The 14,428-nt window shown below is 38.3% G+C and overlaps 4 protein-coding genes across 6 annotated transcripts in view; 2 read left to right on the top strand and 2 right to left on the bottom strand.

The window, feature by feature from the left end:
• Positions 1 to 2,076, bottom strand: part of LOC111437591 (AT-rich interactive domain-containing protein 2-like) — a 5,001-nt gene extending 2,925 nt beyond the window's left edge. The window contains exons 1-3 of one of the 3 annotated variants that reach the window (XM_023075628.1): positions 926 to 2,076; positions 660 to 892; positions 340 to 528 (exon numbers count right to left, since the gene is read on the bottom strand). In XM_023075628.1, the coding sequence (XP_022931396.1) occupies positions 340 to 528; positions 660 to 892; positions 926 to 1,667 (1,164 nt within the window). In that variant the 5' untranslated portion in view covers positions 1,668 to 2,076. Of the gene's footprint in view, positions 1 to 339; positions 529 to 659 lie in introns of all 3 variants that reach the window. The other 2 variants (XM_023075627.1, XM_023075629.1) reach the window with 2 other exon arrangements.
• A 1,826-nt stretch (positions 2,077 to 3,902) lies between these two features.
• On the top strand, positions 3,903 to 7,262 carry LOC111437578. Its single transcript, XM_023075606.1, has 6 exons — positions 3,903 to 4,540; positions 4,716 to 4,878; positions 5,411 to 5,587; positions 5,701 to 5,784; positions 6,359 to 6,440; positions 6,574 to 7,262. The coding sequence occupies exons 1-6, from the start codon at positions 4,197 to 4,199 to the stop codon at positions 7,017 to 7,019; spliced, it is 1,296 nt and encodes a 431-aa protein (XP_022931374.1). The 5' UTR covers positions 3,903 to 4,196; the 3' UTR covers positions 7,020 to 7,262.
• Positions 7,263 to 9,124: 1,862 nt separating this feature from the next.
• On the top strand, positions 9,125 to 9,799 carry LOC111437546. Its single transcript, XM_023075556.1, has one exon. It carries the CDS (start codon positions 9,125 to 9,127, stop codon positions 9,797 to 9,799), a length of 675 nt encoding a protein of 224 aa, XP_022931324.1.
• Positions 9,800 to 10,482: 683 nt separating this feature from the next.
• Positions 10,483 to 14,394, bottom strand: LOC111437639. Its single transcript, XM_023075703.1, has 8 exons — positions 14,067 to 14,394; positions 13,945 to 13,966; positions 12,796 to 12,852; positions 12,627 to 12,708; positions 11,358 to 11,453; positions 11,153 to 11,277; positions 11,056 to 11,074; positions 10,483 to 10,980 (listed from the first exon to the last, which is right to left on the bottom strand). Exons 1-8 carry the CDS (start codon positions 14,167 to 14,169, stop codon positions 10,735 to 10,737), a joined length of 750 nt encoding a protein of 249 aa, XP_022931471.1. The 5' UTR covers positions 14,170 to 14,394; the 3' UTR covers positions 10,483 to 10,734.
• Between the last annotated feature and the right edge of the window lie 34 nt (positions 14,395 to 14,428).

The following is a 14,428-nucleotide window of genomic DNA, read 5'->3' as shown; positions in this document are numbered from 1 at the left end:
CCCCCCCCCCCCCCAAGAGCATAGACTACCCTGCACAACTTGACACTCGACTTTATAACGAATAACAACTTCCATTTAGAAAACACTAAGACCTTGTTCTCCCAAAAGAAAGGTAATAAATATAAACACGTTCTATTGGTGGTGGCAAGAGCTCTGTTATGTTTTCAGCCGAACTTACGTGAAAATTGAGAGATGTAAACTCCTAATAGTGAGCTAAAAGGTGAAAACGTCAGAACCCATAAACAAGGTCAAACCTGATCCTATTGGCCTTTTAAGTATCCCTGATAAAGTAAAGACTATGCTAGTAAACCCAATGACAAAGATCTAAGTTTTCCTTACTGTGTCCATCATGTTATCACATAGGACGCAAGACAGGGAGACAGTAGTCGTATGCTGCTTGCTTATGATGATGGAGACCCAAGGTTCTAATAGCAGGAGGTAACTTTCCCGTTCTATATATGAAAGAAAAGGGCGCTGATTATGATCAGAAGACTCTATCCTGAAAAAGAAAGCCAAAGATCGTAATACCTGCACACGTCAGTTTGCGCATAATTGCAGTCCAAAGCAAGAAAGCAAGTATGTCGATCGGTCAAGGAAAAAAGGGGAAGAGGGAGAGAGAGAGAACTGGCTTACAATCAGAATAAGTGGGTGAAATCTACCTGTATTAACAGACGTTTCTCAGCAATTTTGTCAACACCCTTCCTAATTAGAAGAGCATCCTTTGCCCTGATTACTTGAAGCCATAATGCATCGTCGCTCGAGTAACCTTTCCACCTAGATGTCCCCGGTATTGTACCATTTAATGGATCTTCAGGATGCTTCGCAGTCTTTCTCACCCACTTCAGCATTCGTAATAACGATTCTCGATATTTCCCAAGAGATTCTATTTCAGCTTCAACATTAACAGCATCCAAACTTTGACCATCTTCAATAACATGGATTGGATGCGTCTCTGTACAATCTTGTTGAATTGATGTAACATCCCCATGGAGATCGTGCTCTTTCTTCTTTATTTCAGGGAATTTTATTTCCTTCTCCACTGCAGCAGCAGCAGCAACATTAACGTTCCCATTCTGTTTGTTAGATTTGAATCCAAAACATTCATCATATATGCTATTTTGTCTCGGCACACCATACAACATACCGTTAATCTTTGCCCCGAGTTCCGATAAAAATGGAGAACTTTTCTTGTAGCAATAATCAGAGCTCCCATTTTCCAGTTTTGTGTCTCCACATCTCACCATAAGCCATTTCTCTAGATCACTTAAGTACTTGGAATAAATCAATTTCACCGACGCCGAAAGCCCAAGATCCAAACCTAATTCGACAACCACTGAAGACCATAGTTTCTTCTCTGAAACCACTTGAGAACCTCCTTTATCTCTTACTACCAAGAACAGTTCAAACAAATCCAAAGCTCCCCCTTCACCTATTAACGCAGGCAGTGGCCTAACAAATCCTCTACGACCAATTTCCTTTAAAAAAACCCAAAGAATTTTCTCAAAATAGCATCTAATTCTCGCCTTGCAATCATCATAATCAACATTTTCATAACTCCTCTCTACCAAACAATCCGAAGCAATGCAACAGCCATTACTAGGATTAGGATCTACATCTTTATTGCAATCTAAAATGGAAGCATTAGATGAAACGTGCCATCTCCCCATGAACACAAACCCACTTTAAAATCAAAGCAAATTCGCACGGAACTCTTCTTTCTTGTTAAAAAATACATACGAAACAAACAGAAACCCTCCAAGATTAACGCAAAAGATAGATTAAACCCTTTGCCATGAAAAGTCAAAATGCTCTACCTCGTTTTGGGAATCTGGGACTCCTTTCTTCCTGCAACCCATTTATGAAGACGAAGATAGCAGTGATGAAGATGGAACACCAAGACAAAAGGGATGGCAGTGGCGTGGGACAGTCAAATACACGACGGCCGGAACTTGATCGGATTATAAATGATTGAAGTTGGGGGCGAATCAACGAAACGAACACCAATTAGGGGCTCTTGGATGAAGATGGTTAGGGCCTGAGGGTTTTGGTTTGAAGCTAAGTCTGCTAAGTTCTAAGATCAAGGCTCACACTCTCTCTTGTTTTCTTCTTTATTAATATTAAATTTCAATTAATTAGTTAATTCAAACTATTTATAATTGATTTATTTATTTCTATTTATTAAATAATATACCAAAAATATTAAAAACAATTATGAAAATATTAGTTTAGTAGTTAATATATGTTTAATCAATTAATTATTTGTGATAAATTGACTATTAAATATTATTATTATAAATATATTTTTGAATTTTTTCATAATTTATAAAATTATCTTGTATTTGTAAACCTAATATAAGTATTCATTTCCTCTATATTTAGTTGTCGTGGCACGTTCGTCCATATCTTTATAATGTGGGGATAAAAGAGTAATTTTGAAATCTTCATTCCGACCCGTTACCCATCTTGGGGTTTCATTACTCCTTTGAGTTCACTTTGGCTCAGCCTCGTGGTCCTCGAGATTCTTTTTTTCCCTTTCCAAATGTGTGGGCTTTATGTGTCTTGTGGGCTTGGATCAAGGTCCCGTAGTATCGAATCAACCCATAACACAATTAGTTAAGATATATGTCATTGAATTAAGAGTGGTTTGATAGTCTCTTGAAATTTTTTTGAAGTGAGTGCAAAACATGCTCAAAAGATCTATGTTGGTCTATGAGAATAATTTTCACTCTTAAAAACGAGTAGTAAGTAACATGATTGTAACGGCCCAAATCCACCTCTAGCAGATATTGTCCTCTTTGGGCTTTCCCTTTCGGGCTTCCCCTCGAGGCTTTAAAACGTGTTTACAAGGGGAAGCTTGAAAGAGAAAACCTAAGGAGAACAATATCTGCTAGCGGTGGATCTGGGTCGTTACAAATGGTATGAGAGTCAGATACCAGACGATGTGTCAGCCTTCTCGCTGTTCTCCGAAGGGGGATAGACACGAGGAGGTGTGCCAGTAAGGACGCTGGCCCCAAAGGAGGGGTGGATTTGGTGGTGGTGGTTCCACATCAATTGGAGAAAGGAACGAATGTCAGCGAGGACACTGAGACTCAAAGGGGGGTGGATTGTGATGTCCCACATTGGTTGGGGAGGAGAACAAATCACCCTTTATGAGTGTGTGGAAACCTTCCTCTAGTAGACGTGTTTTAAAGCCTTGAGGGGAAGCCCGAAAGGGAAAGCCTAAAGAGGACAATATCTACTAGCGGTGGATCTGGGTCGGTACAATGACCATGTTGTAAGTAGAGAATGTCGGGACCATTAGATTCTAAATTTTGGACATGGAGAATTACAACAATCATATTGGAGCGTGTTATCATCCAGCCCCAACACATATTCCAAACCTAAAGACGGTCTAGAAAAGACAAAAGAACAACGAAAAATTCCACTCATCAAGCCATGTTTTTCAGCGTTCTAAGCCAGACATTAAATCTCCAAGTTATAACATCGAGACACTGCAACCAACGTTCATATGCTAGCTTTCGGTTCTTACCCATTTGATTTCTTCGCTTAGCCGTAACTCATACCGACCTCAATTACACGGGTTTTTTTTATAAAAAAAAATCTATAGAAGGAGATATTTAATTTTTGGAATTTAAAAAAATGAAATTTAAATAATTTCATTGTCAAGGCATATATTGTCGTTTTCCAACAAGAGAGAATGGCCTCAAATGTTAATATTATTGTAGAACTCTTCAATATAATAATAAATACATTTGTATATAATATATTAACATATAATATGAACCATAGAAATAAATAATTAAAATAAATTGTAAAAATTAAATGAAAATTATTTGGGCCTACGGCAATCTTAAGGGCATCCTCCTCTACCGCTATCTCTGAATCCTTATCCACAGCCATTCTCAAGTTCTTGTTTTCTTCCTTATCTCTTCAATCTACTCTCACAAACTGTTATCTAAATCTAATCGTTCATCTTCGTCTTCTTATTCTTCCATTTTCTGAATTCATTTTATACTCATTTGCGCCTTCTTGTAATCATTGGAATTGATTTCGAGTGAAGCCCACCGTTTTTTTTTTTCTGTTTCTCTCTTCTTCTCTTGAAACCCTCGATTAATCTATGTGCTTTGACGCCTATTTGTTTGATTAAATTGGAGGGTTTTTCTTTTTGTTTTTTCTTCTTTTTTTACTTGATTCGTATGGCTTTGCTTTCGATTTTGTCGGGGATTTTGGGGAAACCCAGAATTGTTGATGTGCTTGGCGAGCTTATGGTGTTGATTGCTCCTCTTTGGATTGCGGTTATTGTTGGAGTTTTGGTGGGGTGGAGTTGGAAACCGAAATGGGCTAATTTGGGACGAGAAATGTTGGATTCTTCAGGTTCGGATGAGTCTAAGTCGACGTCGACTTCCTTCTCGTTGTTGGGGTCAATTCCGAGCTTCAATTCCTTGAACTTTCAGATGCCTAGCTGTTTACTTAGCTCCTTTGATGGAAAAGATGAGAAGGAAACTTCCTCTTCGCCGTCGAACTCCGATTCTGACTCGAGGTTGTTTAGTTGTTCTTTCAAGCAATTATTCAGTGGATTGATTGTTGTTCTTGTTTTAAACAGAGTAAAATTGTAGCTGGTTAAGTTTAGTTTTGGTACTTGGTGGGTTGGAATTGAAAATTGGATTATCCTTGGTTGATATTCATTTCTAACATCTGATTCTGTTGTGCATCAGTTTGTTAGAACTTGAAGGAGAAAATTTGAAAGTTGTGAATGATGATGATTTGGAGTACCTATGGAAGCTAGTTGAAGAGAAAGATGGAGGACCCGCGTGGATTCAAATGATGGATCGTTCTACTTCGAATATGAGTTATCAAGCATGGAGAAGAGATCCTGAGGTAGTCCCCCTTTGCTACACAATGATTTCAATGCTATTTTTTAATGGTTGTATATAACAGAGATACCTTGCATCTTGGTATGGTATAAATCGATTAGGAACGAGTGTAGCGCAGTAGCTGTTGTTCTTGTGGTCTGTATAGCAGCGTAGAGTAGTGATCTCTTCTCACAACCGTCTATCCATCTTCTTAGTTTAGTTTTCCTGTTGTATGTCTAGCTACCTGTCGCATTATCTTACTGTGTTCCGTGAGCCTCCTTGCTTCCTTAAGCCATGGTTATTATTAAGTAAAATATTGTTGAGATTCATATGTAGCTCTTAGCTTGCCAACTGAATTAAAGCTAATATGTTTAACCGATTGAATTATTGTTCATCTATGAATGATCAAGGTATGATATTCAAGTAAAATGAAATGATCATTGCAGTCTTACTGTCTTACATTGTTTTATCAGCCTTGATTTTGTCCATTTTCGCGACACGTAACACTTAGTAGCTTGCTTACTGTACTATTTCGCGTTTGTGTGTGGCCTTACCAGACTGGACCTCCACAATATAGAAGTAGAACTGTGTATGAAAACGCAACTCCGGAGATGGTGAGGGAGTTCTTTTGGGATGACGAGTTTCGGTCAAAATGGGATGACATGCTCATATCTGCTAGAACTTTGGCAGAATGCCCAACAACAGGAACCATGATAGTTCATTGGGTGCGCAAGGTGAGGCAGCTGTTTTCTTTTCTATTTCTGCTGGTGAATGCTATATTCCCCCCTTTTAGTTTTGGTGGCGACGCGGTTTTAATGTGCTTTTCCTTTTTTCTTTGGTGGTTCAGTTTCCTTTCTTCTGTAGTGACAGAGAGTATATAATCGGGCGACGAATCTGGGAAGCAGGGCGATCATATTACTGTGTCACAAAGGTATATCTAGTAATCATCCGTGTCTCTTCGCATGATATCTTGTCCATGTCTCCTTCTTTGTTAATATTACTGTGTCACAAAGGTATATCTAGTAATCATCCGTGTCTCTTCGCATGATATCTTGTCCATGTCTCCTTCTTTGTTACTATCTGTCTGACTGACCTCGTATCGTCTTGATTGAGCCATGTTTGGTTCTTACATTAACCCTTCCGTGCACGCTCCCCCACCCCTGTCCTTCTGTGATGTTCGAAAAGTTGTAGCATAAAATCATTATCTCTGTGATGAATGGAAATACAATCTGTGTGTTGACCCTAAAAGGGTATATTTGTGTTGATATTATAATCAGGTTTTATCCGATTCTAGTTCATTAGTTAACCGGTAAATGTGATAGCGGGACATTTTAGTTAGTCACTGTTCCTCTTAACTCGGTGTCACGTCTATCGAATCTATGCTAGGCCTCATGAATAGGTCTGTAGATTTCGCTTGGAGAAGTGCTCTAATGACTGTTGTTCTGCGAGATTTTTCCTAATTACTTTTCTGGCAATAACACGTCGATATATTTTTCGTTGTGTAGAGTGTACCATGTTCCTCTGTACCGAGATGCAACAAACCAAGACGGGTTGATTTGTACTACTCGAGCTGGTGCATTCGTGCAGGTAACTATTTTCTCATCTTTATGCTGTCCTGTTGTCAATCCTTCTCCTTTTTCTGTTCCATATTTTCTTTTCTACTTGGAAGTTAGTTTCTTCACACTTTTTTTCTTCTTACTCTGATTGGATATCGGAGCAGCTGAATCGAAGAAGGGGGACGGACAGCTAACTGCATGCGAGGTTATACTGTTTCACTACGAAGACATGGGCATCCCTTGGGAAATTGCCAAGCTCGGAGTTCGTCAAGGAATGTGGGGAACTGTTAAAAAGATCGATCCCGGGCTACGAGCATACCAAAAAGAGAGAGCATCAAGTTCCTCGGTACCACACTGTGCCTTCATGGCTCAAATCAACACCAAAGTTAATGTAGATTACTTGAGATCTCTGGAAAACAGCTCCCACAATGGTTCCATGGAGGATCAAAGTTCAAACTCATCAGAAAAACCAGCTCGGAAGAACATTCCCAAACTGCTCGTGGTTGGTGGAGCCATTGCTCTAGCCTGCACCATTGACCGTGGACTATTAACAAAGGCAGTCATATTCGGAATTGGCAGAAGGTTCGCCAAGATTGGTAGAAGATTATGAACTGATGCTATAGCTAGCAGGCTCAAGCATTTTGTCCTGATCACAATACCCCCCTCTATACACAACAACCTGCTTATTTGCAATAGCTTTTTGTTTATATTTTGCGTTCGTGTTTGTCCCGGATTTAAAGAGAATAGAATGTCAATACCACGTAGGTGGACGGAGAAAAGAAAAACCGACGTTATCGGGGCGTAGAAATGAAACGAAATGTCTTTAAGCAGCAACCAGAAATGTGTAGGGTCTCCAACTGATTTCATTGAGTTGGTTTGTCAAAGTGAGTATCAGTTCTTGAATTTGTGGTACCATCAGCATGGGACTGTCAACGCCATAGCACTCCCCGCTAATCAGGGAGTGCCTTCAAAACTACTCTTTGAAGTTTTTTTTTTTTTTTTTTTTTTTTTTTCAAACAATTTAAAAAAAAAAAGATTTTAATTAAAATTATAATTTTTTTTAAAGTAATTTGATTATTTCAAAAAGAATTTCTATTTATTACCCAATTAAAAAAAAAAATTAGCCTACAAAAATGGAAGCTAATCTTGTGAATAATTTTTAAAATGAAAATTGAATATTTATCACTAAATCATTCAATATTGTTGCTCTTGTTTTAATCAAAATTCATTAAAACTATTTACGACTTATTTAATTTAATATGAAATAAATTACTGTTCGGTAAATTTTAAATTTAAACATAAAAAATTAGGTTACAACGTGCAATTAATAAACATTACATTATTGTGTTTAGGCATAATAAGATTTTGTGACGAGAAAAAATATGATATAATTGGGCATAATAATAAAATAGACTAAATTAATTATTATTATTATTATTATTTTGAAGTATAGAGACTAAAATAGAATATAATTCAAAATATAATATTTACTAGTTATTTCTTTTCTTTCACGGAGTTGAAAAAAATGAAGCATTCCGAGATCATTAAAGTTGGTCAATTTGTTTTTAATTAAAACAAGTGTGTTAGGAAACATACGGGTCCATTGAGTTCCACTTTCGGGAAGACAAAGTTGCCATAAAGAATCTTCTAAAATATATTTTACTCATTTCTTCTCTTTTCAACCGTGTCTTCCTTTAATTTTATGTTTAATAGATAGATCTATCAAATATATATTACTAGCGTAGATTCACGAATGTTTTAAAAAATATTGAACAAGACAAAGTTCCACCGGACACAAATTTAAAATTCAAATGTCTATCGAACACATAATTAGAAATTAAAAAATTCTAGAATTAAATAGATGCTTTCTAAAATTAAGACACAAACTAATTTCATGAAAGAATAAAAAGAATAAACCGATTGTACGGCACTCACTTTCCGACAAGAAGCGAGTTAAGTCAATTCATTCTTACGTCGCCTACGACCAAGCGACGTATGCTCGAGCCTCTGGCCCGGGTTGAAGAAGAAAGTTTTAGAAAACAGAGGTAGAGAGATTTCGAAAAAGAGTTGCAAGAGATTGAAATTGGTGTTATATGTGATGCAAGCAAAAAAGCAACAACAACAGCTTACAACATATAACTGTTGGGCACGGAGAAATTGACAATGACATAGATGAATAAGATATACGAGTACAAAAGAAGAAAAAAATTTATTTTTTATCCATCACCGATCTAAGGATTATAGGTTCAAATTTCTCGTTATAAAAAAAAAAGGAAATAAAATGAATTAAATAGTCTAGGAGTTAGGGTGGGGAAAAAAATATGCATGAAAAACAGTTGGAGAAGCAAATAAAATAAATGTGAGTTTGCGCGTAAGAACATGAATGAACATGAAAGAACAAATCCAGAAGAAATCCAGCCATCCATCCATCGCCACTACAAAACACCAACATAATTTTAATCCAATCCCACTCCTTCTTCTTCCTTTACACTTTTCTCATCTTTCTCTTTGTTTCCACTATCATAATCCCTATCTGCTTCCTCTATAAATCCATCGCCATTCATTTTCTTAACGAAAAAGGGTAGAAAGATCCTTCTCCACCGACACCCATTTTCCCGATTCCCCTTCCCTCCGATTTATACCCCCAAAAAAGGCCTTCAATCTCATAGAACAGAGAAGAACAGAGTAAAACAGAGCTTCTCTGTGTTTATCGGAATGGGGAACTGCTTATTCGGCGGTGGGTCTGGTGAGATTCAGGGGAAAATCAAGGTAATCACGTCCAATGGCGGGATTATGGAGTTGGGTTCTCCGATTACCGTCGGGTGCATCGCCGATGAGTTTCCTGGCTATGGAATATTCAAAAGCCAAGATCTTTTTTGGAACCCATTACCGCACAACGAGGAGCTGCTTCCGGGGAAATCCTACTACTTGCTTCAGAGAAACAGGGGAAGAAACAGAGGAGAGACAGAAGAAGGGGAAATGGGAATGATAAGGGCGCGTGAGGGGCACGTGAGGTCGAATAGTGTACCGGAGGCGACGGCGGCGGCGGCGGCGGGTATGGCGCCGTACAGAATGTCGTTTGATTATCAGGGGGTTTTGAGGAGGTCGCAGACGGAGGTTTTTTCGAGGAGCAGTGAGAAGAACGGCGGGGGGGTTTGGAAGGTGAAATTGGTGATTAGTCCGAAGCGATTGGTGGAGATTTTGGAGGAGGAAGGTCACACTCAGGAGTTGATTGAGAGCGTAAGGACTGTGGCTAAATGTGGAAGTACTAGCACCAGCAGCAGCTTTTCGTCGTCCATGGCGTTTTCCGATCACTGGAGTTTGTCCTCCACCACCGCCAATGCTACTCCGAGCGCTTCCTCCAAAAGTGGCGGCTTGCCGGAGATCTAACAGTAAATAAGTAATTTTTCTTCTTCCCATTTGTTAATTATGCCTTTTGCATATCTTATATGTAATTCATAGTATACAAACTTTAATATGTGTATTATCATGTTAACATGGATATTTATTAATGTTAGCTGGCATATTCGATAGAAACAATACGGGTATTAAATGTGATACATGTTTGTGTTCGTTATTATTTTTGTCATACCATCTCGTGATTAAGCATTGATAGGTTTGAAATCGTAAATACTATAACAAAATTTTAGTTCATTCCAATCTAGATATTATGAGCACGAGATATCTAAAGGAGGTACGAAGACCATTATAAAGCCTAGAAAACAAGGGCGAACGAACCCTTTACACGGTCAGCCTTCATTCACGAAATCATAATTGCAGCATCCATAAATACTATAACAAAATCTTAATTCATTCCGGCCACTTTCTTTTAAGTCATCATAGATTTAAGAGCAGTTGTAATCTAGACATTTTGAGTACAAGAGCTCGAGATATCTAGAGGTACAAAGACCATCATGAAGCCTAGAAAACAGGGGCGAACGAACCCTTTACACGGTCGACCTTCATTCACGACATCAAAATTGCAGCATATCTTAATGATAGGTTTGGATTCCGACACAATTATTGTATAGAACACTATTATTTTCAAGCATGTGCCTGCTGCCTCAACCATGAAAACAAGAAGAAATGAGAGTATTCAATACTTCCATTTTTGCAAACAGCTAATCAGAGTATTCAATCCCTCAAAAAAGAAAAAAAAGTTCCAAAATAGAAAAACTTAACAAATTCAAATCATTCTTTAATCGACATCACATCATGTAACCTGTACTGATCATTCTACAAATCGACAAATACAAGTGAGAGCGACAAACTCGGACGAAAATCACAATGAATATGACTAAGGTATCTGCGGAAGAGTGCAGACATTACCTATAGGGCTGTCCAGTGGGGGGGTAGCCTGATTGTGGATAGCCCGGAGCTGGATAGCCAGGAGCTGGATAGCCTTGAGGTTGAGGATAACTATAGGGCTGTCCATATGCAGGTTGTGGTGGATATCCGACCGAGGGAGGAATCGGTTGATCGATCCGAGACATCACTTGAGGAGGAGGCACTGCCATTACTTGCGGTCCGAACACGCCATCTCTCTTATCCAGCTCAATCTTGTGTTGAGTCTGCAAACCACCACACAATTAGCTAATGATTTATCATTCAAATTTTGATACCTGAAGAATCCTTTCACTCATTACCTGCATACATGCGCAAACCCTGTTGAAAGAAGAATTATTAGTATCTTGAGCATGAATGCGGAGAATAAAAAGCAAGATTTGGAAGGGGTGAGCTTACGAGCAGTAAACCATATCAGCCAAGCAAGAAAGTAGCTGAGAAGCCTCTTGAATTTCTTCACTTCCTACTATCATTGCAACGATGGAAAATATACATGCTATTTGTTGTAGACAGAACATAAAACCCTGAATAATTTGAGAATGCATAAATAGAAGACACTGAGAATTATAGAGAGAAATTGAGAGATAGAGCTGGTAGCACATACAATAATGCAATTGTCACATTGTGTTGTCTGTATGTTGAATTCGTCTTGCAACAAGAACCGAGTTGAAGCCACTGAATTCCCAAAGCAGAGGAAAACCTTGAAGATTGAACATATATTAATTAACTGTTGCGGTGCTGAAAGCAAGAATAAATTTGGAATGTCTATGTTAAGGATATTTAGTAATAAATTATACTTTCCCATATATATTATATTTGATATTTTATTATAAGGCAAATATCTAATATTTGCCTTATTATAGATATCTTTCCATTTATTGTTATTTCCATTTATTACTATTTCCATATCCTTATAATTTATTTGATTATAAATAAGATAACTTTCACACCATTTAGGTGTGGTGGATTAATCAAACATTCACAGTCTAATATATGAATCGCACGTAAATATGCTATTTTCCAATCCTTGAACATATAACTTGGAACCCCAGATCAAACACAAATGTAGCAATCAAAATCTCTGCAACAGCTCAAGCCCACCGCTAGTAGATATTGTCCTCTTTGGGTTTTTTCTTTGGAATTCCCCTCGAGGTTTTTAAAACGCGACTGCTAGGGAGAGGTGGTCTCCACACCCTTATAAAGAATGCTTCGTTCTCCTCTCAAATCGATGTGGGACCCCCCAATCCACCCCTCTTCGAAGCTCAGCATCCTCGCTGGCACTCATTCCCTTTCTCAAATCGATGTGGGACCCCCTAATCCACCCCCCTTCGGGGCCCAGCGTCCTTTCTGACACACCGCCTCATGTCCACCCCTTTTGGGCTTAGCTTCCTCGCTGGCACATCGCCCAGTGTCTGGCTCTAATACCATTTATAACGGCCCAAGCCATACCGCTAGCAGATATTGTCCTCTTTAGGCTTTCCATTTTAGGCTTCCCCTCAATGTTTTTAAAACACGTCTACTAGGGAGAGGTTTCCACACTCTAATAAAGAATGCTTGTTCCCCTCTCCAACCGATATAGGATCTCACAATCATTTGCTTCTCGTAGAAGCAGATATTTTTCTGTGGATGAAGTTCAATAAGAATCCACAGATACCTACCTACCACTCTCAGGCCACATCAAGTCCAATACAAAAGGGACAATAGGTTTTGTTTTCTTCACTTCCTAAAGGTAAGCAAACATAAAAAAATTGTGGTACTACTGATTAATGCACGCATCCACTTTATTCTGGAAAATCATAAGATTTATTGATATACATACACTCCAAAGCAAGTATTAGATAAATAAAAATATTCCAAATGAAAATTTGTGTACCTCTGTGCCAAGGCAAAATTCAGGGCATTTGCTTTCTCCACACCTGCCACTACAAGGCATATAGCCTGCACAGCATACATATCTATGGAAAAAGAAAACATGAAAATCACTCAACAAAACCAAATCACATCCTAACTTTTTAGGAAGTCAATAAAACAAAATGAATTACCTTGACATGTCATTATATAGAGCTCTCTTACGAAGCATATATGATACACAAGGCCCACTACAAGAAGGAACAAACATGCAGTTACTACATGAAACCAATGCTTTGGCTTTTAAAGAAACAAATAAAAGTTCATGATTTCTCACTGATAGGGCTAAATAAAAAATTACGTTTCTGGGATGTAAAGAAAAAGAGATGTTGGCGCAATTTACTTTGCACCAAAGACGGGTGAAAACTCCACCTCTGCCAATATAAACCCACAACAATCATCTTTAACTTCGACAGTATCTTCCTAACCATTTCATGAACACAAGCCATAAATCTGCCACAAGTAGCAAGATTTCCATTTTTCATTCCCCACTTTTATCCAAACACCACATGAGGAGATGAACATCTAATGAATAATGGCAATCCTATTTTCAAATTGAAGGTAAAAATCGTTAGAAGTAACCTAATCCTTCATTACACAAAGTAATCTCGCTAGATCCTTGCCACCCCGAAGCCACATCGAGATGAAATGTGTAGAGAGAAACAGCAAAGATGGATAATCTCCTACAGCACCATCAACACCTTAAACTAGTTGCAAAGGAAACACCGTTATATTTCCTATCAAGGGTTCATCTAATGTAACACGATCTTTGATTAAACTCATTAAATTCAATTTGCTCAATTGACGTTGATTTGAAGGATATTGACCCTTCTAAATTGCATAACTAATGAGTCGTAGACTTTGGTTTGACAATTGAGTCTAATCGTTGTTATGCCATCGGAGTGCAGATTATAGTTAGGAGCTAGGGACGGAGACAAATCATCGGCTCTACGAAATTCCATCAGCGCAATCATAACCAATTGAAGTTACTACTCAATTTTCAGAAACAACAAAAAATTTCACAATCACCACCAAGTCAACGCAAAAAGAAAACGAGTCAACGCCTCTACATTTATCTAGAAAATCAAGATCTGGAAAGAGCCAAGACAAGCCCATCAATCAGATATCAAGGAGAAAAGACAAGCCAAAACCCCTATGAAATTGAAAGCAAATAGCTCAATAAACACAGATAAACGAACTACGCGAATAAAGCAGATCCATGAGTAAATTCCAAGAAGAACACGACATCAGAAAAAAAGAAATTAAAAAACCACCACACTCACCACCACAACGCAAGGCAGCAATCTGCAATCAAAGATTAACCCTCATCAGAAAGTAAACAAAATCAGGCGAAGAACAGCACAAACATGCGAAGATAGAGAGACGGAAGAAAGCGAGAACTTACAAGGAGTGTCAGCCTGAATAGTATGCATAAGGTCAGTGTGCCAGAGATTACGATAATTCTGGCGGAGTTGCATCTTATCAAGTTGTTGCTGCTGCGCTGCCATGGCTGCACTACCAAGATTTCCAGCAAAGGTAAAATTGCGCTTGAAAATTCTTGAAAGAATCAGAACTGAGCCTACAAACGAGGTAGAGAAGTCGGGAAAAAGAGGCTCTAGGGCAGAGGGGATTCCTCGAGGATCGAAGAGGAGGGAAGACGGCCCACCACGCACCGGAAGCTTCAAATTAAAACAGCTGGACTGGTACAACTGTACAACCGGCTGAACCAAAGTTTACGCTTTTTTTTTTTTTTTTTTTTTTTTTTTT

Source organism: Cucurbita moschata, unplaced genomic scaffold (genome assembly GCF_002738365.1).
Source record: "Cucurbita moschata cultivar Rifu unplaced genomic scaffold, Cmos_1.0 Cmo_Scf00064, whole genome shotgun sequence".
NCBI lineage: Eukaryota > Viridiplantae > Streptophyta > Magnoliopsida > Cucurbitales > Cucurbitaceae > Cucurbita > Cucurbita moschata.
Note: the sequence above shows the minus strand (reverse complement) of the source record. Positions and strands in the feature narration are given on the sequence as shown.